Source organism: Drosophila ananassae, chromosome XR (assembly GCF_017639315.1).
Source record: "Drosophila ananassae strain 14024-0371.13 chromosome XR, ASM1763931v2, whole genome shotgun sequence".
In the NCBI taxonomy this organism is placed as follows: Eukaryota; Metazoa; Arthropoda; class Insecta; order Diptera; family Drosophilidae; genus Drosophila; species Drosophila ananassae.
In genome coordinates this window covers 9,344,817-9,367,304 of record NC_057932.1, presented here as the reverse complement: position 1 = coordinate 9,367,304, position 22,488 = coordinate 9,344,817, and the positions used below count along the sequence as shown (strand labels likewise).

Sequence of the window (22,488 nt, the reverse complement as noted above, 5' to 3'; positions counted from 1 at the left end):
ACAAGTGCATTCCATCGGACCCTATTTTGCGCTGTTCTCTTTGCCACGTCCCAGGTGATGTTATTGTCAGCGAGTTCGCGAACTGTTGATCGGCGCCAGGTTAGCTTGGGGCGTCCCACTCGTCTGCTTCCTTGCGGGTTCCACTCCAGGGCCATCCTGACTATGCTGTCTCGACCTTTCCTTAGTGCATGACCAATCCATTTCCATTTTTTCTTCTTTATCTGCTGCTGGATTGGTGCTTCGTTTGTGCAGCGCCACAGGTCATCATTGGTTATTCTATTTGGCCAGAATATACCACATATGATCTTAAGGCACTTATTGACGAAGGCTTGCAGCTTTAGTACCATTCTTTGCGATGTCAGCCAGGTTTCCGATCCGTACAGCAGTACGGATTTGATGCACGTATTGAATATTCTCAGCTTTGTTTTTCTGCTGATCTGCTGGTTTCTCCATATGCGTTGCAATCTCCTGAAAGCAGATCTGGCTTTGCTCAGACGATTCTCCATGTCTTTTTCCACTCCCCCGTTTGCGGATATTACGGTGCCTAGGTATACGAAACTGTCGACATACTCGACACTTTTCCCGCAAAAGGTGATCCTGCTTTGGTTGGGAGTGGAGGATCCGCATCGCTTTGGTTTTTGCTGCATTGATGGAGAGTCCAACTGCTTTGGCCCGAGCTTCGAGGTCACTGCATTTGGCTTGGATGTCGGTGAATCTACGAGCTAGGAGGCAGATGTCGTCCGCGTAGTCCAGATCCTCTAGGTGTCTGGTGAGGCTCCATGTTATGCCGCGGTTCGATCTCGTCGATCACCAAGTTGAACAACAGCGGTGACAAAGGGCATCCTTGCTTGACGCCAGTGTTCGTCTGGAAGGGTGCACTGATTTTTCCATTGTGCAGTACCGCCAAATCCGCATCATCGTACATAGCTTTCACTATGTTTATGATATTGAGTGGTACTCCCTTCCTTGCAAGCGCCCGCCATATCGCTGCTCTATCTACTGAGTCGAACGCCTTCTGGAAATCGATGAATAGGAGGTACAGCGGCGCGCGCCATTCCGCAGCTTGCGCGTAATATGTTCGCTTAGTCTACGCAGCTTCTGTGTGGCCTAAAGCCTCCTTGTTCATCGCGTATTGTTGGCTCGATTTTTTCCAGTAGACGTTCATTCAGTAAAGTGGCTAGCACTTTGTAGCTGGTGTTCAGCAGGGTGATTCCTCGGCAATTATTGCAATCACTGAGGTCTCCTTCTTCGGTAGTTTTACGATGATGCCTTTCTTCCAGGATGGGGGGATTCGCTCGTTCTCCCATATGCTCTCGAAATGTGGGTGCAACGTTTCGGCCATTAGAAGCGTGACAACTTGGAGCAGTTCTGCGGGTAGACCGTCCTCTCCGGCTGCTTTGTTGTTCTTCAATTTCCTGATTGCATCACGAATTTCTCTAACAGATGGTGTCGTGTGAGGAATTCTGGTGTTGGTGTTGGGTACAATACTTCTGAAGTCGTCATCTGCGCTGCTCGCATGCTCTGTGTGGCTGATTTCTAAGAAGTGTTGTCGCCATCTGCGGATCTGGGCATCATCATCGACAAGGAGTGTTCCGTTGACATCTCGTACTGGATGGTTCTGTTTTTGGTAGCTTCCAGATAGCTTACTGATTGTTTGGTATAGTGAGCGCATGTTGTTCGCGTTGGCGGCGCTCTCTGCATTTTCTGCAAGCCTATCTATCAGTGCTCTCTTGTCATTTCTGGCTGATTTCTTCACTAGCTTGCAGAGTTCCTTGTATTCATCCCGGGCTCTGCAGTCGTGATCCGCTTTCGACTTGAGGGAATTTCTTCTACTGATAAGCTCCCATTTGCGTGTCGAGATCCAGTCTGTGCTCCTGCGTTGTCGGGTGCCAAGCAAACCCTCCGCAGTGCTCCTCAGTGTGCTGCATGTGTGTTCCCAGGTGTGATTCTGCTGCGGTGTTAGCTGTTCACGTAGCATTGTTGCCAATCTGGTGGATATGACAGGGTCTCCAAGTCGGTGTAAGTTCAGGGGGGGTGGTCTTCTTGTGCTTCTTCTGGTGGCCGTGTGACTTCGTCTGAGCTTGATTAAAAGCTCTCCGACTAGTAGTTCATGGTCACTGTCAATTGACGCACTTCTCCTGTTCCGTACATCGCTAAGGGAGTGTCTCCACTTCCTACTTATGCACAGATGGTCAATTTGGTTGCGTGTATGCCCACTCGGTGATGTCCACGTGTACTTGTGCACTTCCATGTGGGGGAATACAGTGCCACCAATGACCAGTTGGAATGTCTGGCATAGGTCGGCCAGCCTGACGCCGTTGTTGCTACGTGTTCCCACACCGTGTCGGCCCATGATTGCTTCCAATCCGTTGTTTTTGGGGCCTAATTTCGCGTTGAAATCTCCCATGAGAATTTTAATATCACCTCGTTTGCTCTTGGTTAGTGAAGATGTGAGGGCATTGTAGAAGTCGTCTTTGATGTCATCGCTGGCGTCTTCTGTCGGGGCGTAGCATTGCACGATGGTAATGTGCCTAGCGTTGCATCGGAATCTTGCAGTGATGATTCTTTCGGATACCGGATTCCAGGTGATAAGTGTCTGTTTGTATTGCTTTGACACGTATATTCCTACTCCATTCCTGCCCCCATCACTGCTCCCACTGTGCATTACTAGATTGCCGTGTGTTGTTGTTGTCGTCCCACTGCCTCTCCACCTCATCTCGCTTATGCCGGCAATTGCGATCTGCTTTTTTTCCATCTCCTTTTCAAACTGCGCAAGCCTGGAAGGCTCCATTAGGGTTCTCACATTCCATTGTCCAATTCGTGTCCGTTGCGAAAAGCGGAGGGTCGTCATCGGGTTGGGTGTGTGAGTGTTTTCTGATCTTGTGTTTGTTTCTGTAATCGTTATTGTTCAGTCGATCCGGTGATTAGCCGAGTGCAACCTATCTCAGAAGTGGGGCTGCCACCTAACGACATCTGGGAATGCCGGTTTTTCGGGTCTCATGTCATAATTATAAATAGCGAAAAATCCAACGAAAGCTTTGTTCGCTATTTACATCATATGCGCGAGCGCCGAAAAGCTTTCAGGGCCATGCACTTGACACGAGTGGGGCTCGAACCCACGACCTCACGCTTAGCGAGCTAGTACACTAACCACTAGGCTACGAGGCCCCCCCCTTTGGAACAATTGAGGGAGGCAAAATTTTTCAGCAGCCTGGGCCTTAAGGATGGCTATTGGCAAATCCCACTGGAGGAAGAGAGCAGGAAATACACGGCTTTTACTGTACCAGGGTCTGTACCAGTGGTCCAGGACCAGGTCTGTACCAGTGGAAGGTGATGCCGTTCGGACTACACTCGGCCTCGGCAACATTTCAAAGGGCCTTAGACCAGGTCATAGGTCCGGACATGGCTCCTCACGCATTCGCGTACCAGGATGACATCATAGTGATCGGACGCACGAGGGAGGAGCACATGGCGAATTTGAAGGCAGTGTTCCGGAGACTGAAGGCGGCAAACTTAAGGATAAACACAGATAAGTGCCACTTCTTCAGGGAAGAGCTGTTGTACCTGGGCCACCGGATAACAAGTCAGGGGATTGGTATGGATCCTGGAAAGGTTGCAGCGATCACGGAATTGGAACCACCGACAAACGTGAAAGGAATACGGCAGTTCATAGGGATGGCGTCGTGGTATCGGCGATTCGTCCCTGATTTCGCTGTGATCGCAAGGCCGTTAAACGATCTCCTACGAAAGGGAACAAAGTGGGAGTGAACGGCAAGACACCAAGAAGCGTTTGAGACGTTAAAATCACGTTTAGCAGAGGATCCAGTACTAGCATGCCCCGATTTCACGAAGAAGTTTGTGCTGCAAACAGTACTGACGCAGGACACCGACATGTTCCACACAGAGCCGGGAGCGAGGAAGTGACATCGTGGAAATTATGTGTGCCGATGGACATGAGGCAACAGGTGCTGAAAGAGAACCACGACGCACCAACCGCGGAACATCTAGGCGGAAGGAAAACGATTGCGAAAGTAGCAGCAAGGTACTTCTGGCCAGGGATGCAGAGGGACGTGAGGAAATATGTCAGGAAATGCGAGACATGCATGCGGTATAAACCGAGCCAGATGCAGGCCGCAGGGAAAATGTTAACACAGGTCCCAGAGGAGCCTTGGGCGACGGTATGTGCAGACTTCGTGGGACCGTTGCCGAGGTCCAAGCATGGGAACACCATGCTACTAGTGAAGATCGATCGGTTCTCAAAATGGACAGAAATGGTCCCAATGCGAAAAGCCACAACAGAGACGCTGCAGAAGGCAATTCGTGAAAGGATCATCGCTAGGTACGGGGTGCCAAAGGTGATGGTGACGGACAATGGAGTTCAATTCACCAGTAGGAGCTTCAAGAAATTCCTCGAGGAGCTCGGAGTTCGTCATCAGTTCACCGCACCATACACGCCGCAGGAAAACCCTGCGAACAGGACGAACAGGAGGTGAAGACGGGCGAACAGGACGGTGAAGACGATGATCGCCCAGTTTGCAGGAAAGGACCAAAGGACGTGGGACGAGCACTGGCCAGAATTGATTGAGAGAGCCAAGAATGCCGAAAGCAATATTCGACCAAGGGGCATTGGGGATAGGAGAAGCACAAGCCACTCCCTCAGAAAATGCAGAAAAATTGCAGGAAGTGTTCGAGCTGGTGCGGAGGAACATGGAGCGCGCGGCGCAGGAGCAAGCTCGGCACTACAATCTGAGGAGGCGGGAGTGGAGCCCGAAGATCGGCGACACAGTATGGGCAAAAGAACACCATCTATCCAAGGCGGCCGAAGGATTCGCGGCAAAGTTAGCGCCAAAGTACGACGGGCCGTACACGGTGGTGAACTTTGTGTCGCCAGTGATTGCTGTGCTACGGCACGCGGGCACAATGAAGGAAAAGAAGCCCACCTGAGTGAGCTGAAAGCCCAAGCGCAGGTGTCGGCGCAGGCATAAACCACAAAAAAAACGAGAAAAAAAAAAAAAAAAAAAAAACTAAAAAATATATATTAAAACAAGAAAGGAAAGCTAACTTCGGGCGGAGCCGAAGTTGATATACCCTTGCAGTTCAGTCGCAGTCCGCTAGGTGGCGCCACGCATCTTATATTATTAGATATACAGCGGATCGTATATAGTCGGCCGATCCTTATGAAATTTGGCAAATCAGATTATTTTGTCTAAAATAGAATCTGTACCAAGTCCCATCTTTCTAACTTAAAAAACACCAAAGTTATGCCAATTCCGATCGTTGTATGACAGCTATAGGATATAGTCGGCCGATCCTTATGAAATTTTGTACATAAGATATGTTGGTCAAATTTAACATGTGTGGAAAGTCCCAACCCTCTATCTTAAAAAACAACGAAGTTATGGCATTTCCGATCAATCAGTTATATGGCAGCTATAGGATATAGTCGACCGATCCCGGCCGTTCCGACTTATATACTACCTGCAAAAGAAAGAAGGATGTGTGCAAAGTTTCATCTCGATAGCTCCAAAACTGAGAGACTAGTTTGCGTAGAAACCGACAGACAGACAGACAGACGGACAGACGGACAGACGGACATGCTCATATCGACTCAGGAGGTGATCCTGATCAAGAATATATATACTTTATAGGGTCGGAGAGGTCTCCTTCACTGCGTTGCACACTTTTGACCAAAATTATAATACCCTCTGAAAGGGTATAAAAAAGGAGAAACAATTAAAAGAAAAAAAATACAAAAAAAAAAACAAAAAAAATATATATTAAAAATATATAAAATAAGAAAAAATATTATAAAAAAGAAAAAAAAAGAAAAAAAATGAAAAGGAAAATAGAAGGAAAAAAAAGGGTGTGTCAAGCCTACGCAAGACAGAAGTGAAACTTCTAGTATTCCTCTCTCTCTATTTTCATTTCATCATCTCTATTTTCTCTCTTAGGTTAGTTTGAAAATTAGAGGTTAAATAATTCAACGACGAAGCATGAATTTGCTTTTTCTAATATTTTCTTATAGATGAATGACGTTCGATTAATGTATAGTTCCAAAAATTTTCAATTTATTCACAAGTATACAATATTACATAAATAACAATATTACAATTAAAAATTACAAAGAAATTACAATGACAATTTACCAATCATGTGCCATTTTCATTGTCAATTTCATGAATATCATTTCCTAATGTCGTGATAATTGGGTTATGGTAACTAAAGTGTGAGATATATACGTGAGCACTTAAATCCTTAATGAATCGTGCAAAAACTGCATCGATTGTTGTCCCGTGTCTAGTCGTGCTAGTGTTCCTATCATTAACAATATCCAAATTGAGTGTGTTTTTGAAAAAGTTCAATAACTCTACAGATTCTTCCCTCGCGAAATTAACATTAAAATCTCCCGAAATGATCATTGGAATTTCGTGATAATTCTTATTCAATAGCCTCGAACCACCCTCTGTATATGGCAGAAGCACATGGTGGATAAAATCTTTGATATCAGTAATCGATTTACCTGGTGAGATATAAATCGACACCATAATAATTGTTTTCCCATTAGCCAGAGAGCATTCTGAGGCGTGGCGCAGCTCGCTGGTGTCTGAGAGAGAGGAAAGAAGAGAAGAGAGACAACGTTCGTGAGCGGCTCCCCCACCTCAACAAGCGCATATGGTGAGAGAGGGACAGTGAACGGTGAGCGGTGGTGGGGGTACTCGCATTTTCGTGTCGATCCTGACTCGGTTTTACTCCGTCCCCGAAAATCCATTACGCGCCTAAAGAAGTTTCACTTCAAAAAAAAAAGAAAAAAAATATAATAGAAAAGAAATATAAAAAAAAGGTAAACAAAAAAAGAAATTATTATTATGAAAAAAAATATATATATACACAACAGCATAGAGTAAAAGAATGACTCTGACGTCATCTGAAAAAGGGGGGAGGTGGATAAGGGTATCCACACGCAAGGAAAAAAAAAAACAAAAGAAAAAAAACAACAAACAGGAAGCTGGAACCACGAAGCTTCTGTCGTTTCCGAAGAAGGTGGGAAGTATGAGGAGATTAGATCTCCCACACACCGAGACAGGTGGCAAGAGGGGCTGCAGCGGGGGGGGAACAAGCAAGTCAGCACTGCAGCGTCGGATGGGCCAGCGCTGCTGTGTTTAGAAAAACGGAAAGGGAGAAATGCGTCGAGCACAGACGGCTTGCGGGGGCAGCAGCGGGGGCAAGAGGAACTCGCACGGCGTCGCGCACGAAAGAAGGAGGAGGAGGAATCACCGTGGAACGTAACGGTCCCGGCCAGGCCTCCGCGGCCGCGCTCGAAGGTCATAGGAAACAGCGGGGACGGCGGGGACGGCGGGGAACGAAGCGGCCGGCGACTGCGCAGCTGTGTTTACAAAATGCACAAAACACAGAAATGCATTTGGAATGTCCAGGGGGGGATCGCGGGGTATCTGGACGAAGTCCGATGACCGGCACAAAAACAATGCGGATCGGAGGCCCAAGCAGGGCAATCGGGGGAGGGACAATAAAGAAAGCCCGCCGATAGAAATGTGGCGGGAATTGGAGAAAGCTAACGGAGAAAGTAGAGGAGCGAAGGATTAACGGCAGGAAGATTTGCAAGGATTTACGGGCGCCTCTGGCACTATATAAGGAGGGCCCCTGGAGCAAATCGGGACCGAGTCTTCTAGGGAAGCTGGAACAGTTAAGTGAATGACCCCCCGTGGGTAAGTCTGACATTCAAGCGGGAAAGTTTCCTTAGAGGAATTAGGAGTACAGGCTGACGGGGGGTCCCCCGTGGGTATGTCCGACAGTCTTAAGTGCGGGCTTTTAAGCGAGTGAGCAAGGATATTCGATCAATAGCTCAAGGACCCCCTGTGGGTAAGTCCGGCGGCGGTACGCGAAACAAGCAAGGAGTAAGGGGAAAGGATCAAGGATCCGCGGCAAACTGAGGCCCAAGGGTAAACGAGTCGGGTGGAGTTATTCCCGGACACAACAGGTATCCTGGTGTAGTAGCGGCAACGACGGATCAGCCTGGCGTACGCCTTGCCTGCTCCTGACCGTTCGATCCAGGTGTGATCCTGTAACGCGAGGGATAGCCAGCTCGGGAACTCAAGCCCAACAGTAAAACCACGCAGGGACACCCCGGGAAAGTCAAGAGAATCCTGATCCAGGCGCTGGAGCGTATGCACAACGTATCACCTGGAGTCAAAGGAGACGCGACGCCCAAACCTCTGGCCTACCATAGATCCTACGGGGCGTAGGCACGCAGGTGTTTGGAGGCGAGTGGCGAACGCGACCGGGGGCGTGTCCTGTGCGGTAGGTAGGCCCTTCGTGCCCTGATCCGGCCGCTAAGCAGCGAGGAGCATATCCTGCCCGGCGTATGCCTGGGAGGTGAGCCACTCGGCCTGTTAACACGGATTAGGTGCCGGCCACGGCGAAAGGGCAAGTGCAGCGAGCCAAAGTTTCCGAAGGTCCTCGGCACCCAAAAAGAAGGAGCAGCAACAGCAGAGGCGACGACGAGGGAGCGACGGCGACAACGAGGAAGCAGTAGCATCGGCGAGGGAGCATCAGCGTCAGAGAAGCAGCGGCGGCGACGGACAAGCAGCGACAGCGGAAGACTAGCGCAGAAGACGGCGGCAACAACACAGGCCCCGCAACCAGAGTCCGTGAGTCCGAACGAAGGGAACCGTGAGCCGTTTCGGTGCCAGGCACCAAGACCACATGACCTGCCGGGCGTAAGCTTTGGGAGCGCGTGTGTATTGGCACCAACCCGGAGCGGGGATCGGGGATCGACGGGAGGGCGAGCGGTCGGTCGGCTGTGCCAAACAGCCGGTGAGATTCTCTTATTCTTTGTAAAGTAAAGACAATAAAGGGGATTTGATTGAAACGAAGCATTCCGTGTTATTTTTGGGCTCGGGCAATCACGTCGAATCTATAAATTCGGTGGAACGTACCCTCAACCTCTGTGAGCTAGTCGCGGCATTTGTTGCGAACAAAATATAGCAAAAACAGTTAATTACAGTATCAACAATGTCTTATGGTGCATATCACACGGACTTAATGGTACATTACAAATTTCTACTTTACTATGAACGAAATTATTTAAAAATATCAGATCCAGAATTTTCGATGAATCATTATAAATTTTATTTACTTGGGAGAGGCCCATGCTAAAAATATCATCCAAAACAACGATTTCATGCGATTGGTGAACATTGCTGGGTAACATGCCAAGGGACTCCGGGTCCCAAGTCCAAACAATAGAGCTCAAGTTGAAAACGCCAGCAACCATCAGAGCAGTAGGGTCCTCCATACTACCACAGACACTGGCGATATTTTCCATATGCGCTTGATAAGTACTGAATGCGCTGTTTGGTGGGATATACGATGCAATGATGATGAAAGGGCCCTGAATGCCCTGGATTGAGACGACTAGCTGGTCCAGTATAGGGTCGCCAACCTTAAGGCTAACCACTGTGGCCAACATGGATCGGCGGATAGCGATAATCACACCACCTCCTCGCTCACAATGGGTGCTGGATGAATCACGGTCTTTTCTTAATACTTGAAACAAGTTGGGTTCAAAGAACTCGGAGGAACTAAAGTTGCTATTGAGCCATGTTTCCACGAGAACGATTACATCAAAATCACAGACTGAAGAATTCAAAAGCACTATGCGCGATTTGGTCCGCATTCCAGATATATTTTGGAAGAAAACTTTTAAGCTCTTATTGGAGCCCAAGGCAGCACGATCCATGCAGTCCACTGTAGGAATTGGCAGGGTCCTGATACTAGAGGCCACATATCCCAAACGCATAGTTTCCAAGGTAGCCAACGTGGACAGGTATGTCTCGGATCTCTCCGGTCTTGTTTAACGTGGCGTGTTCCAGACTGAAGGGATTACAACCACGGCACTCGAGTATACCTACGAGTAGGCATATAGTGCACGGGCACGGATGGTACGCCTGCCAACGCCCCGGAATAGAAGCTATAGCAAGTACATAGCAACTAGCCCGGTACCAATTTAAGTATCTGCGAGTCGGACAGAAAACTTCCCCTTGGTGAGGAGCGAGGTGTATCTATCACTTCTACTGATCTATGGGTCACAGCGCCCGAGTTGTATAACGCAACTCCACGTCGAGTCCGAGGACTCTACCCGCGATTTGGGTATCAACCACAGCCACCACGATTTTCCCACAAGGGGGCCTACCTCAAATGGTAGTGCTTGGACTTTATCCAACCCGTGGTACCGAAGTTTGTGGGCTCGGTGACCCACCCCTTTAGCTCCGACAAGCGCGGATGGGGAACCTTGTCATATTAGTCGCCTCCTACGACAAGCTATGGGGAGCTGTGGCAGTATTCTACGCCGCTACCACACGGCGAGAAAAATGGGCTACTGCAAGCCCCTCCTCCTCCGAAACACCTCCTCAGCAAACTCCGTGAGTCTTCTGGTCCTGTCGCCGCTCTCCAAAATCCTTCCAAACGTCCAGGTTCCGCCAACGTGCTGCAAACCGAGTCCATCGAGGTCTCGCAAGTCTGCATAAAGGGGGCAAGCACATAAAATGTGTTCCCAGTCCTCATTAGGATCGCCACATGAGCATGCAGCGGTATCGCTAAGGGCTCTTCTATGCAGAAATGCATTGAACGACCCGTGCCGTGTCAGCAAGAATCCCGCGCGCATGGAGAACCCGAAATCCGGATTCCGATAGACAAACCCTGCATCTGGGATGAATTTGTGAGTCACCCGACCAGGCGAATCACCGTCATCCCATCTGCTCTGCCAGTCCGACAGAAGGCATTCATCTGCCCGCGAGACTCGTTGCGTCCAGCTCAGACCTGAAAGGTCCTCGCCATAGAGCCAGTCGTCCCCCTTCAACAGGTATCCACGCTTCAACTTGTACTTGACGGCTATTTTCATAGCGGTCAAGTCAAGAGGCGGGGCTCCAGCAAGCACCTGCAGTGCCAGGGTTGACACTGTACGGCATACCGGGAGTCATCCTAAAAGGATCAGCCTCTGGCAGGCAAGAAGTCGCCTCCTAGCTACAACTTGCCTCGTCGTCACGACATACCATACCGAGGCACCAAACAGTGCACAAGGCACCATGAGTCCGGCATAGATGGTCCGCCTGGCCCGAGGACTGAAACCCCAGTCGACTCGCAGCACACGCGCCAATGCTTGTACTACTCCGGTCATTCGCTGACGCAGCGATGCGATGTGCATGAAGAAGTTCATGCGCTCGCTGACCGTGATGCCAAGGTACCGGCAGCTGCGAACATATGGGAGATTTGCTCCGGCAGTTCTCACCAACGGGGTGCGCGCGAGGGCACCCTTCAGCAGCATAATCACCGTCTTGCTGGTGGAAATGGTAACACCGATTTCCGTACCCCACGCTTCAACAATGGACATCAGTTGCGCTCCTTTATCCTCCAGCACGGCTCGGGAGTTGCCTTCGACAAGAAGGAGCAGGTCATCCGCATACGCGCTAAAAGCGCAGTATGGCTGGAGGCGCCGCAGCAGGACGTCCATCAGCAGATCCCAAATAAATGGGCCACTAATGGATCCCTGAGGGCAGCCTCTAGTTACTGGAACACTCACAGTTCCAGAACTGCTTCGGATCTCTGCTCTTCTGTCTGAGAAGAAGCTCTGCCACAAGCTCAACTCACGGCATCCCAAGTCGGCGAGCCGGCGCAGTGCAGCACTCCATTCGACATTGTCGAACGCACCCTTGAAGTCGACGAAGATGCCGAGCACGTATCGTGCCGGGCTGGCAGCGACACTGCTCTTGACGGGCCTCCAAGCGTCGTCGACACATCGTCCTTGGCGGAATCCAAACTGCCATCTGCATCCTTCCGGAAGAACTTCTCTCACACGATCAACCATGATGGCCTCAAGCACCTTGCCAATACTGGCAACAGGCATATCCCACGGTACGACGAGGGTTCGCACCTATCCTTGTCGGGCCCCTTGAGTAGCGCCACTACACGTGGGCACTTCCACTCTCGGGGGAAGTAACCCGACTGGATGCAACGGGAATAAAGCGCCGTCAGATACTGAGGTATGGCGCGCCACACTGCTTTGCAGATAGTGCCATTGATGCCGTCCATGCCGGAAGAGCGACGGCTCTTCAACCTGGCGACACAAGCATCAACCTCTACTTCCTCGAGGGCCGGTGGGACCTCCTCCGCTCCGGCAATCGGTTCATCAGACTCCGCAACTGGGAAAAAGTTACGGAGGAGCACTCGCGCACAGTCACCCCAATCGGTGACCAGCTCGCCATCAACGCGGAGGCACCCAATCTCCGTGCACTTTCTGCGTCCTCGGCAGATCTTGTAGACGCGCCCCCAGGGATTGTGTGCGTTTTCTCCCACGAAGCGTCTCCAGCTGTCCTCTTTCGCCCTTAGGATGAGCTTCTTGTAATCGTCTGAGGCTTGCCTCAGCGCGACCACAATCAGCTCAGCCGCATCGTCGTCTCCTCGACGGCGAGCGTTTTGAAGCCGGCGGCGAAGTCTCCTCACTTCGCGTTTCACCGTGTTCAGGTTGGCGGTCCACCAACCTGGCTTCCTTCTCCTAGGCGATCTCGGCGTCCTCCTTCCCATCGCAAGGTCACACGCATCGTGGACCATGCAGCGCAGGGTCGAAACTTGCTGATCCAACGGCGACTGTGAGAAGTCTTCCGGAATATCGGCTGCCCCACTCACCATCTCCTGTTCGAACAACTGCCAGCGAGCATTGGAGATGTTCCAGGGCGGCACAGGAGCTAGGCTCTCAACTGTGCGCGTAGTCGTTGGAGTAACCACAACAGTAATCATGTTATGATCACTCAACTCCCACTCGTCCACTCTCCACTCGAATGTGGCCCACATCGATGCTGCGTCGTTGGCAATTGTCACGTCGATATCGGTACGCGCACGGTAAGTATCGAACGTGAACACCGGGCTGGGCTGGTTGAGGGCAACGGCTCCATTCTCCAGCATCCACTCAGACAGCAGCTCACCCCGGTTGTAGTTAGCATGTCCCTCGGGGTTCCGAGGGAGTTTGCTAAACCACATGGGGGATGCTGCATTCGCGTCGAGTCCCAGGATTGCGGGGGTTCTGCTGACCTGCAGCAGGACCGCATCCATGTACCTGAGGTACGGCTCTAGAAGATTGAGCCAAAACTCCCTTTAACACTCGCATACGCCGTAGTCGGTGGTAAGTGGCTCCAGATGACATCTGCGGCATGCAGCTCAAGAGTCGCAGCCCGACCTCGACCACAGTTTGCTTGGATGAACCTATACATTAATGTCTAGAGTTCACCCTTGCTAGCACCGCCGCATACACCGGGCAGCTCGGAGACAGCATGCTGTGCCCCGAGGGATGCCCGTAGAATCGGCAATTCCGACAGTACACCGGATTGGTGCAGCTTTGCGCACTGTGGCCGGACTGTCCGCATTGTCTGCAGACATTGTCCTTCTGCTTGCACTCTGCCACCTTGTGGTTGAAGCCAACACACATGTGACACGCGTACGTCCGCACAAGGGCCCTGCATCGGTAGGAGAACCACTTAATGTAGATCCGCCCACCTTCCAGCAGATCTAGCACCTTGGGTTCGCACTCCAACGTGACACTCACCGTAGCTCCGTCGGCAACCGTCCAAGGCTTGGTGTCCAGATGGACAGCCTTGCGGAACTCCGCCTTCGGGATGTGTTCTCGGAGTTTGTTGGCATACAACTCCGCCATAAACTCCTCCGGAGCGATCTGGGTAGCAACATCCTGAACTACCAGTTTGAGCCGTTGCGCAGCGTTCGGATTGACCTCGAGGCCAATCTCGCCGAACTTCTTGCTGGCTACGACCCTCTTGATCTCACCTGACGAGGGGGTGCGGATAATGGCACCGTCACGCGCAAGCCCTCTCACCTCGGGCAGGCGAACTCCCAGCGAAGGAGCAATCTCCCGACGCACCTTTTCGGCAACCTCTTTACCCGAAAGTTTCGGGTCCTTGCTCATCACCACGGCCGACCACGTATCGCGTGGTTTTCGCGGCGCGGGCTCGGGAGCTACGGAAGGTGCCGGCAGGCTGGGATATGCGGATGCATACCCAACGGGTGGCCGTGAGACCACAGCTTGCGGCACCGATGGCATCTGAACCGGCGGCGGTGGCAGCGGCATCGCCGCTCGCAGCTTGTTAGATTCCTCCAACACTGCGTTTCGCACCATAAGCGCCTGGACGATCCCGTCATACCGGCTGATGCATCTCATCAGCGCCGTAGCCTGCTGGGTGCTCATAAGCGACTCCACCACCAGGGACACAAACGTCTCCTTGATGCTGGCCGCTTCCTCCATAACGCCGTCAGCTCCATTCTTGATGACACAGTCAAGACTGCGCATCGAGACGGCAGATCGCTCCGAGACGGCAGCGGGGGCAGCGAAGGTAGCGGCGGAGGCATCAGCAGCAGAGGTAGCTGGGATAACCGGCGTCTCCAACGAGGAGAGCGCAAACTCCTCCAACACCCCAACTGGCTCTGGTCTGTCCGCTCCAGTAGCGGCCAATAACTTGGCCTGCGTTGGCGCCAAAGGGTCGTCGCTTTGGACTTGCGTCCTCGACGGCGTCCTCTAGCAGCACCAATCGCACTGCTTGCGCGACTGCTTGCCGGCTGCTTGCAGAGAGCTCGCTCTCCGACAATGCGCTCATGGCGCTCATGTCGCCGTCTACGAGGGCAAGTGGCGCCGCCTAGTGGAGCTGTACTGAAAAAATGGGGGCCCAAAAATATGCAACAGAAAAAAATATATGCAAAAAATAAGGGCAGCCCAAAAGTATGCACCAAGTGTTTACTCAAGCGCGCGCAAAAGCACGCACCAAAGCTTGCACAAAAAAGCACACTCAAAGCTCCGCAAGCACGGCAAAAGCACGAGCGAGAGCACCCTCAAAGCTCTCTCTCAAGCTCTCTCTTGGGTACTCTCACACACACTTCTGCACTAAAGCTTTCACAAATACATACGTCTCACCGAGCTTTATCAGTGGAAAATTTCCACCACGTGCAAACACGTGCAAAAACGAAAACACTGTTTTCCGAATGAAAAACTTAATTTTCCGACGTGAAAATTATACCGATCGATTCGCGCAATTAATACGCGAATTTCGGCACTAATTTTAAACGTCTACGACACCGATTTACCGGAGAAAATGACTTTTGAAACGGAGCACTCCAAAAACACGTCCGTCGTTAAGCCATTCATGCGCGTCACTGTGGGCACTATAAATGTCCAGTCGCCCCGCGAATCCAGTGACAGGTAAAGATAAAGATATAGAGCTAATATAGTTTTGAGCATCCACGCGTAGCGATGCTCTACGCTCCAGACCAAGATGTAAACAAACATTTCCTCCAGACGCCGAAAAGTGAGCACGAGTGGTCAGTCTCACAGTGGACAACCCATCCAAGAAAGATAAGATAAACAGAGAGGGGCTCACAATAAGACGATTACGAACCATTTGTTGTTGCTGGAGGTCCACAAGCGAAGATAATATGCAAACAGCCCACCTTGGGATCAGCTGCAGAATAACGTAGAAAGTGTCATCAACAGTTTCCATAACTGCCAGCGCCGAATGTTGTTGGCGGCTCAGGAGAGGGAGAATATGATGACCGGTCGAAGAATATGAAGAGGGAAAAATAACGGCTCCAGTGGCGCCGCCAGTGGGGGTTTTTTGACGTTCCAGGGTTTGATCGAGGGAGTCTCGCAGGGAGGTCAATAACCTTAGCAGGCTCTCTATGAAGAAAACGAGTGACTTTTACCGACTTGGGCCAAAAATCAACATTAAAGACAGCGGGGAAATGTTGCTCGGGAACTCCCAATTTAAAGTTGACGAATTTTAGAGCGTTGATATCAGCATCTTTTTTAACCAATCTAGCACAGGCTATATCACTGGGGTCCAGGTGCAACTTATCAGCGACATATTTGCACAGTGCTTTCGGTTGGCCGTTGGAAATTTACCAATGTGCAGGTATTTTAAGGTGGGAAGAACTTGGAGCTGCGCACAGCTGGGTGCATGTCCAACAATGCGCCTGTTTGGGTTATTCCTCTTATTTCTTGGGACAGCCACTTTTGACCCAGTGGGGATCTGGGCCAATGAAGACTTTTTATTTTCAGCATTAGTAGAATTAGTAGGGGGTGTCACTCTTTGAGACCCCTCTGAAGCAGCCATGGGTCCAGACGAACTTTCAAGAACAAGATCCAATTTTGCATTAATGCTTATGTAAAGGGATTCCAGATCCAAAACCTTCATATTAAGCTCATCAATTTTTGAATGAGAGTCGTTTCCAATGACGCAACTATCACATTGCCACAGTAAGTTTGGAATGTTTATTAGAAGTTTTATAGCCTTTGAGGGTAAATCAACACAAGCGGTATGATAGGCACGGCGGCAGATCGATGAGCACCGAACGGCCTCACACCCACGAAGCTGCTTAGCAGTAACTTCCCCACTGCACTCCGAACAAACGAGCGGCGACATTAGCAGAAAATAAACGTCCGAACGCAAAGAAAGCTAGACTGAGACTGAGTATTTGTCAAAGCAAAGATTAAGAAGATAAGTCCTATTTATTATGAGTTAGTTAGCGACACGGAGAAACAACTAGGAGTGTACCATTTGAAGGACATCAAAACGTAACGAATAGAAAGCGAATTGCATCAGCCGACCCTTTTCAGTTAATGCATCCTCCATCGAGCTTCGGCTTTATTAACTGTGGTTGTGGGGGTTGAAGCAGTAGAGAGAACCAAGAAATTATTTTGAATCAGCCTTTACCAAGAATAGTCGGAAATGCCGAATCCGAAGTGTAGGGTGCGGAGCATAGAGACGAAAACGGCTATATAATCGTCACGCTCTGGCACACGGTAGGCTCTCTATCTGGCATACTTGTGCGAAAGCGCTGAGAGACAGATGCAAACGGAGATCAGGAATTGTCCCGTTATTGGAAGTTTTGGAGATTTTTTCGGTTGCGTAGCAACGAAGTGAGCTTATTAGCAGTTCGTTCATTTACATTTGCGATAGAGAGAGCACTAGACGTGAAAAACTGACCTGCGTAAATTGTACGAAGGCAGCAACCACGTGCTAAAGCAGCTTTGGAATTTATAAAATTTCCAATATCTCTAACATCAGTATTAGGAACATCTCGTGCAACAGTTGAGAGTACTAAGATTACTGAAAGGTAAATATAGTGAATAGATAGTGAACAGATCAGTGAGACAATTTGTATTACAGTGGGAAAGCAACCTGTAGTGCCTGTATCTCCACCGACCGGTTAGCCTCGCGCACGTCGCGTAGCGCGTTCGAGTCGAGGTCGAGTACACGTAGCAACCTAACCTTAAACTGATGACGTAACACAGCCATAAGCAGAGTAGGCTAAAGCAGCAGTTTCCGCAGCAGACAAGCTTGGAACTCACTCATCCTTGTGCCGGTGTGGCATGAATTCATAACCCCGTGATCTCGCAGATCCGCCGGTCCTAACCTTCGCACTCCACACCCCCCCGCAGCGACCCGAATTCAGCAACAGACCCCGAAAAAAGCAATCACGAACTAGGATGTGAGAAGTATCAAAGCGTTGGATCAATTAAAATTAGATTTAAGATTTTGCTAGAGATAGTTATTTTGGGTAATTCCTATTTTCATGTAGTTTAAATGTAACTGCACATGCACCACACAACCGCCACCAGCCTTCACTTGCAACGAAGCAAAATTTTACAGAAATCTGCATCTTCGATGGGCCCAACGAACCTGCATCGCCGGAAACAAGCGTAAGTCCGCAAAAAGTGAATATATATCTATATATATATATATATATATATATAAATGTAACATTTATTAGTGAATGCGGTGACAATTGGTACATATGACAGCTAGGCAAAATTAAAGTAAGATGAATTTGTATTATTTCTTTTATTCTTTAATTTGTATTTCCTTAGTTTCTTTTTGAGTTTTCTTTATTTTGATATGGCGCAAAGGCGTATGAAGTGTATTTTGATTTGATTTAGAAAAGATAATGTATATTATAATGGATTTGAAGAGTATTATCTGGGTCTGGGGCTTATGGTGATGCAGTTTTCAGGAAACTCCGAAATCGTTTGAGTCTGTAGAGTACATTACTCTAGGGATACCAAACAGATTCACATCGAGGTATCAAGGTAGGGAGGGTAAAGACCAGGGGAGCGTACAACATCTCAGCCACCCTGATCAAGCGAAAGTTTTTCTGATCCTCAATACAACCCGTGTCCGTCCGTTTCCAACAGGTCTTAATTCAAATATTTGCCCGATCATTAACGAGCAGTGGAGTGCACTTAAATAATTATTAGAGTAGAGTGGTGTTATGTAGGAAGCTAGGAAGAACCCACACCGTTCCGACGAGCTTAGAACCGAGCAACGCGAGAAGTGCACGCCCCCGAAACCTCCTACGCACTGTGGGTAAAGACGGTCCGTCCATCCCAGGGTGAATACCGACAGTAAGCCCCTTCGCAACCAGTTTTTCTTTAACGATGTGGTAAAGCGAAAAGGAATAGCAGCGTACGAATACTTGCTTTTACTAACTGGATACTACATAGTAGACCCGGGACACTTTCTTAAGGAAATCCAGCTATGATTAGGTATCTGGTCAATTATGTCTCGTATTGTGACCTTTATATACTTTCGGCCCCAAATAAATGACTAAATGTAAATGTTCATTTGGTAAAGTTATAAATAATTTAAATATTATATTCAAGACTTCTGGTGCAACACTTTCCCTACAAAAATGGAAAATATTGCACATATGTAAAAAGCACAAATGTACATACCCTTTATTTTAGTGATTAACCTTTAATACACTTTCAATTGAATGCGTTGATAATTTAAAAATACTACGTGTATAAGAAACTTACTTATAAAAATTATTATATATTATTATTATATTATTAATAGTTTCAAGAGACAGAGACTACCTAGCATCGAAGCACTCTCTTATTAATATAAACTCCATAATTCACGTTCCAAGGGCCCTACTACTTGCTAAAATTGAATACGGCCAGCCTATATTTGGGTGGGCTGCAAGTCAGCATATAAGACTACTTAGACCTGGCTTTATTTAAATTAATTTATTTAAAAAATTAAGAAATAAATTTAACTATTGTGTAATTCTTTCATATGCACCTATCAATAAAAACAAGTTCTATATACTTGAAAATTTAGAAACTAAACGGATTTTCAGCTTTTATGCGGGACGTAATTACTCGGCTGCCGGTTCTGGAGCAGGTTCAGCAGGTGCTTCTGTCTCTGGCTCGGGTGCCGCAGCCGGAGCCTCAGCCGGAGGATCCTCCTTGGGTGCTTCGGGTGCAGCTTCCAGGAGTGGTGCCTCTGAAGCGGCTGCTTCAGCAGCGGACTCGGTGGGAGCTGCAGGTGTCTCCTCTGCCGTGGGTAGTCCTTCTCCAACAACGGTTGCAGGGGCTTCTCCTTCTCCTGCCGGCGCCGCCCCTTCTGCCGGAGCCGCCTCTACTGAAGCCGGATTCGCAGCCGCAGCCGCCGCATCGTCCGGTTCCACTGGCTCCTGAGGCCCAGGGACCGTCTCGGTGATCTTTTTGCTCTGTGGAGAAAAAAATTGTATACTCATGCATTATTATACCCTTGCAGAGAATATTATTATTTTGGTCAAAGGTGTGCAACGCAGTGAAGAAGACATCATCTCCTGAGTCGATATAAGCATGTCAGTCTGTCCATCTGTGTGTTTCTACGCAAACTAGTCTCTCAGTTTTAAAGCAATTGAGAAAGCTGTAAAGCTATCCGATTGTTAAATATTTAAGAGTCAATAAAAATTTAAACAATTTTTAAATTGGTTGGATGTTGCACATTTGTCCAAAAATTGCTTAAAATTTTATAGAAATCTAAATCGAATTACTGGAAAAAAAAGGCCTTAAATGGCAGAATCCTATCTCTCCGTCTATCCTATAACAAAAAAAAGTATAATGGTAGTCCTTAATCCGGAGTACCCTAATTTTTTGGCCTCTTGCTATCCAACTAACTTGTTTTTTTTTGTCTCAGATGACAATTTAGTTAAGGAATAGAACGAATATGAATAGAATAGAGTCATAGAGCGCACTTTCCTTCTTTAGCCTTGATGAGCTTTTTGAAGGCTTTAAATTACCGCCCCTTACCTTCTTTCTCTTTTTCTCTGGCTCGACAACGACCTCTTCTTGAAGCTTGTAGTCCTCTGGGAAAAACCTAAGGGCCTCGTCTTTACCAACATTGACGTTGGGACTCACGTAACTGGGTCCGTAGGAGACCAGTGATAGCATCATGTTGGACTGAACCTTGTTGACCTTTAGGACGATCTTGTCAGTCCTAGATGGGATGAAACATGAAAGGAATGAATATTAGTGAATCATGGATATATTCGGAATTTTGTAAGGGCAAGAATACGAACGGAAGATGGGGGCTACTCTCGTATTTGTCCGTGGAATTTGCAATCAGCTCCGCATCTTCGGGATCACCGCTTGAGAAGTACCCGTAGAGCGGAACGTCATCCTTATGACGATCGACAACGTGCATAATCTCCTTTCGCTTTAAAGCGTCAAATGCCATGATAACGTGAGGTGGCTCTGGCTTGGGATCTGGTGGCAGGAAGCCACTAGTCTGACCACGGAAGAACACATAGATGAGGGCGGCATGTGTGCGACGATTGTTAGGCACCCAGATTGGTGGAATTTTAACGGTCTTAATGCGGGTTAATGGTTTTGGTGGCTCCTCCTCTTTAACTTCTGGTGCTTCTTCTTCGTCCTCTCCAGCCTCATCGTCGTTGTCGATATCCATGTCGAAGGGCATGTCAGGAAACCCAGGTGGAGCGTCGGCGGCTGCTTCGGGAATCTCTTCTTCGCTGGCTTCCTCCTCGCCGTCGATATCGGCCGCCTCTTCTTCGGCGGGATGAGTGTCCTCTTGCACGACCGACTTGCTCTTCACCTTGGCCTTGGCTTGGGCCAGTTTAAGCTCCTCTTCGGAGCTGACTTCTTCAACCCATACTTCACCCTCCTTTAGCTCCACTTCGATTTTGAGCTTCATTGTGGCTATGATGGGTGGTATGATATGCTCCTCGCCAAACTCCTCATTGGGCGGCCCTACCCTCTCTCTGGTTAACTCATGAGCGTATGCCATAAGCACGTTAGGCACTGTGCCGATGCTCTCGTCGATTTTCCAGAAGCACATGAGCAACTCCTTGCCGTCCAGCTGTTCAATTACATCCATTGGTAGAGGGTTCTTGCAGGCAAAGTTGACGATCTCGAATTGATCCATCGACACCTGGAGCACTCTACGGTCCTTGCATTGCATCTTGAGTGGCTCGGCGGGTTCAGTGAGCTTCTTAAACATGTCGCGGTTGACTTGAGGACCAAACACTGTTACGCCAATATCAGGCATGTTTTCCATAATGGATTCTGTCACTTGGGTGAGGTAGTCCACCTGCTTCTTGTGCTTAGCTTCCCGTTCAATGCGTTCCGCGCGTTCGATGGCCTCCATCTTAATCCTCTGCTGCTCCACCTCGATCGGTTGCAACTCGTCTAATCGGTAAAAGGCTTGCCGCGTGGTTTTCTGAAGCGTTTTTTCCAGCTCCCTGGTCAGTAAGTTTAGAAGTTTCGGCACGTCTGTTCCGAACATTATGTTGACGGCCCTACCGCCCTGTAATTAAAGTACAAAATCATAACCCAAGGTGTGAAAAAATGTTTTTTTACAATCGAGGCTTACAGTCACAAACAACCATGTGGGTTCGCTCTTTTTATTAAACCGCTTCAGGGCCGTAATATTGTCTGATTTACACTATGAGGGACTACAGTTAGTGCTTTCTGGAAATGTGTAATTTACGCTGGGACTCACTATAGCCAGTTGCAGGTTGTCGCCACCCATCTCCAGTTTGATCTTGCGTAAGTTGCCAACCAGGGCTAGACACGGCCCACACCACTCCGAGTAGATATCGAGCACTGCCGAACAAAGAGGAGAAATCAGGGGGATAAGCGAAGTGAGCAAAGAAATTGGACAAATATGGGTACCAAGGAGTCCAGGTCGTTCAAGGAAGCGCTCGAGGTCCTCATCGCTCTGGATATCCGCTTGCAGTTGTTGTTGTCCTGCCTTCTTGGCCATTATCTACATGGAACTACGAAAGCGAGGAGTCCAAAAGTGGGAATTCCTCAAAATTTGGTTAGATCGGCCAAAAATCGATAAAATTTTGGAAAAGAAAGAAAATTTTGTTTATGTTTTTGGATATATGTTAAAAAGTTTGTAATTTTTTTCAATGAACTATTGATCAAACAAAAGTCGTTAGCGACCTTTCCCCTGGCAACCAGTAACAATAAAACAATTTTTCTTATTTTTATTAATACATTTTTATTAATAAATTAGTTAACCACACGTTTAATTGACAGTAAGTTTACCGTTCCTACAACTTGTGAACTCCTAAACATTGCATAACAAAATTTTATACACTTTGATTAACTTTCTATAGGGT

General features: G+C 48.7%; 2 protein-coding genes across 3 annotated transcripts; both read right to left on the bottom strand.

Annotated features, from left to right (window-relative positions):
• Window positions 1–1,198: 1,198 nt before the first annotated feature.
• On the bottom strand, window positions 1,199–9,817 carry LOC123257667. Its single transcript, XM_044717490.1, has 2 exons — window positions 9,387–9,817; window positions 1,199–2,777 (listed from the first exon to the last, which is right to left on the bottom strand). The coding sequence occupies exons 1-2, from the start codon at window positions 9,815–9,817 to the stop codon at window positions 1,199–1,201; spliced, it is 2,010 nt and encodes a 669-aa protein (XP_044573425.1).
• Window positions 9,818–19,119: 9,302 nt separating this feature from the next.
• LOC6502062 (stress response protein NST1) lies at window positions 19,120–22,294 on the bottom strand. Of its 2 annotated transcripts, XM_001967108.4 has the most exons (6): window positions 22,034–22,294; window positions 21,861–21,964; window positions 21,732–21,803; window positions 20,422–21,665; window positions 20,153–20,339; window positions 19,120–19,584 (listed from the first exon to the last, which is right to left on the bottom strand). In XM_001967108.4, the coding sequence occupies exons 1-6, from the start codon at window positions 22,122–22,124 to the stop codon at window positions 19,231–19,233; spliced, it is 2,052 nt and encodes a 683-aa protein (XP_001967144.1). In that variant the 5' UTR covers window positions 22,125–22,294; the 3' UTR covers window positions 19,120–19,230. The 2 variants fall into 2 exon arrangements, with proteins under 2 accessions (XP_001967144.1, XP_032311917.1); XM_032456026.2 differs by lacking the exon at window positions 22,034–22,294 and having other exon boundaries at window positions 21,732–21,813.
• Between the last annotated feature and the right edge of the window lie 194 nt (window positions 22,295–22,488).

Bases quoted from the DNA above. Each gene is read 5' to 3' on its own strand.
- LOC123257667 (XM_044717490.1), bottom strand. From the start codon at position 9,817: ATGCGTTTGGGATATGTGGCCTCTAGTATCAGGACCCTGCCAATTCCT. The intron at 2,778-9,386 runs GTATATCCCACC...GGAGCCTTCCAG, and splicing joins CCTTTCATCATCATTGCATC to GCTTGCGCAGTTTGAAAAGG.
- LOC6502062 (XM_001967108.4), bottom strand. From the start codon at position 22,124: ATGGCCAAGAAGGCAGGACAACAACAACTGCAAGCGGATATCCAGAGC. The intron at 21,965-22,033 runs GTACCCATATTT...TTTGTTCGGCAG, and splicing joins TGAACGACCTGGACTCCTTG to TGCTCGATATCTACTCGGAG. The intron at 19,585-20,152 runs GTAAGGGGCGGT...TTTTCTCCACAG, and splicing joins CAGAGAAAAAGAGAAAGAAG to AGCAAAAAGATCACCGAGAC.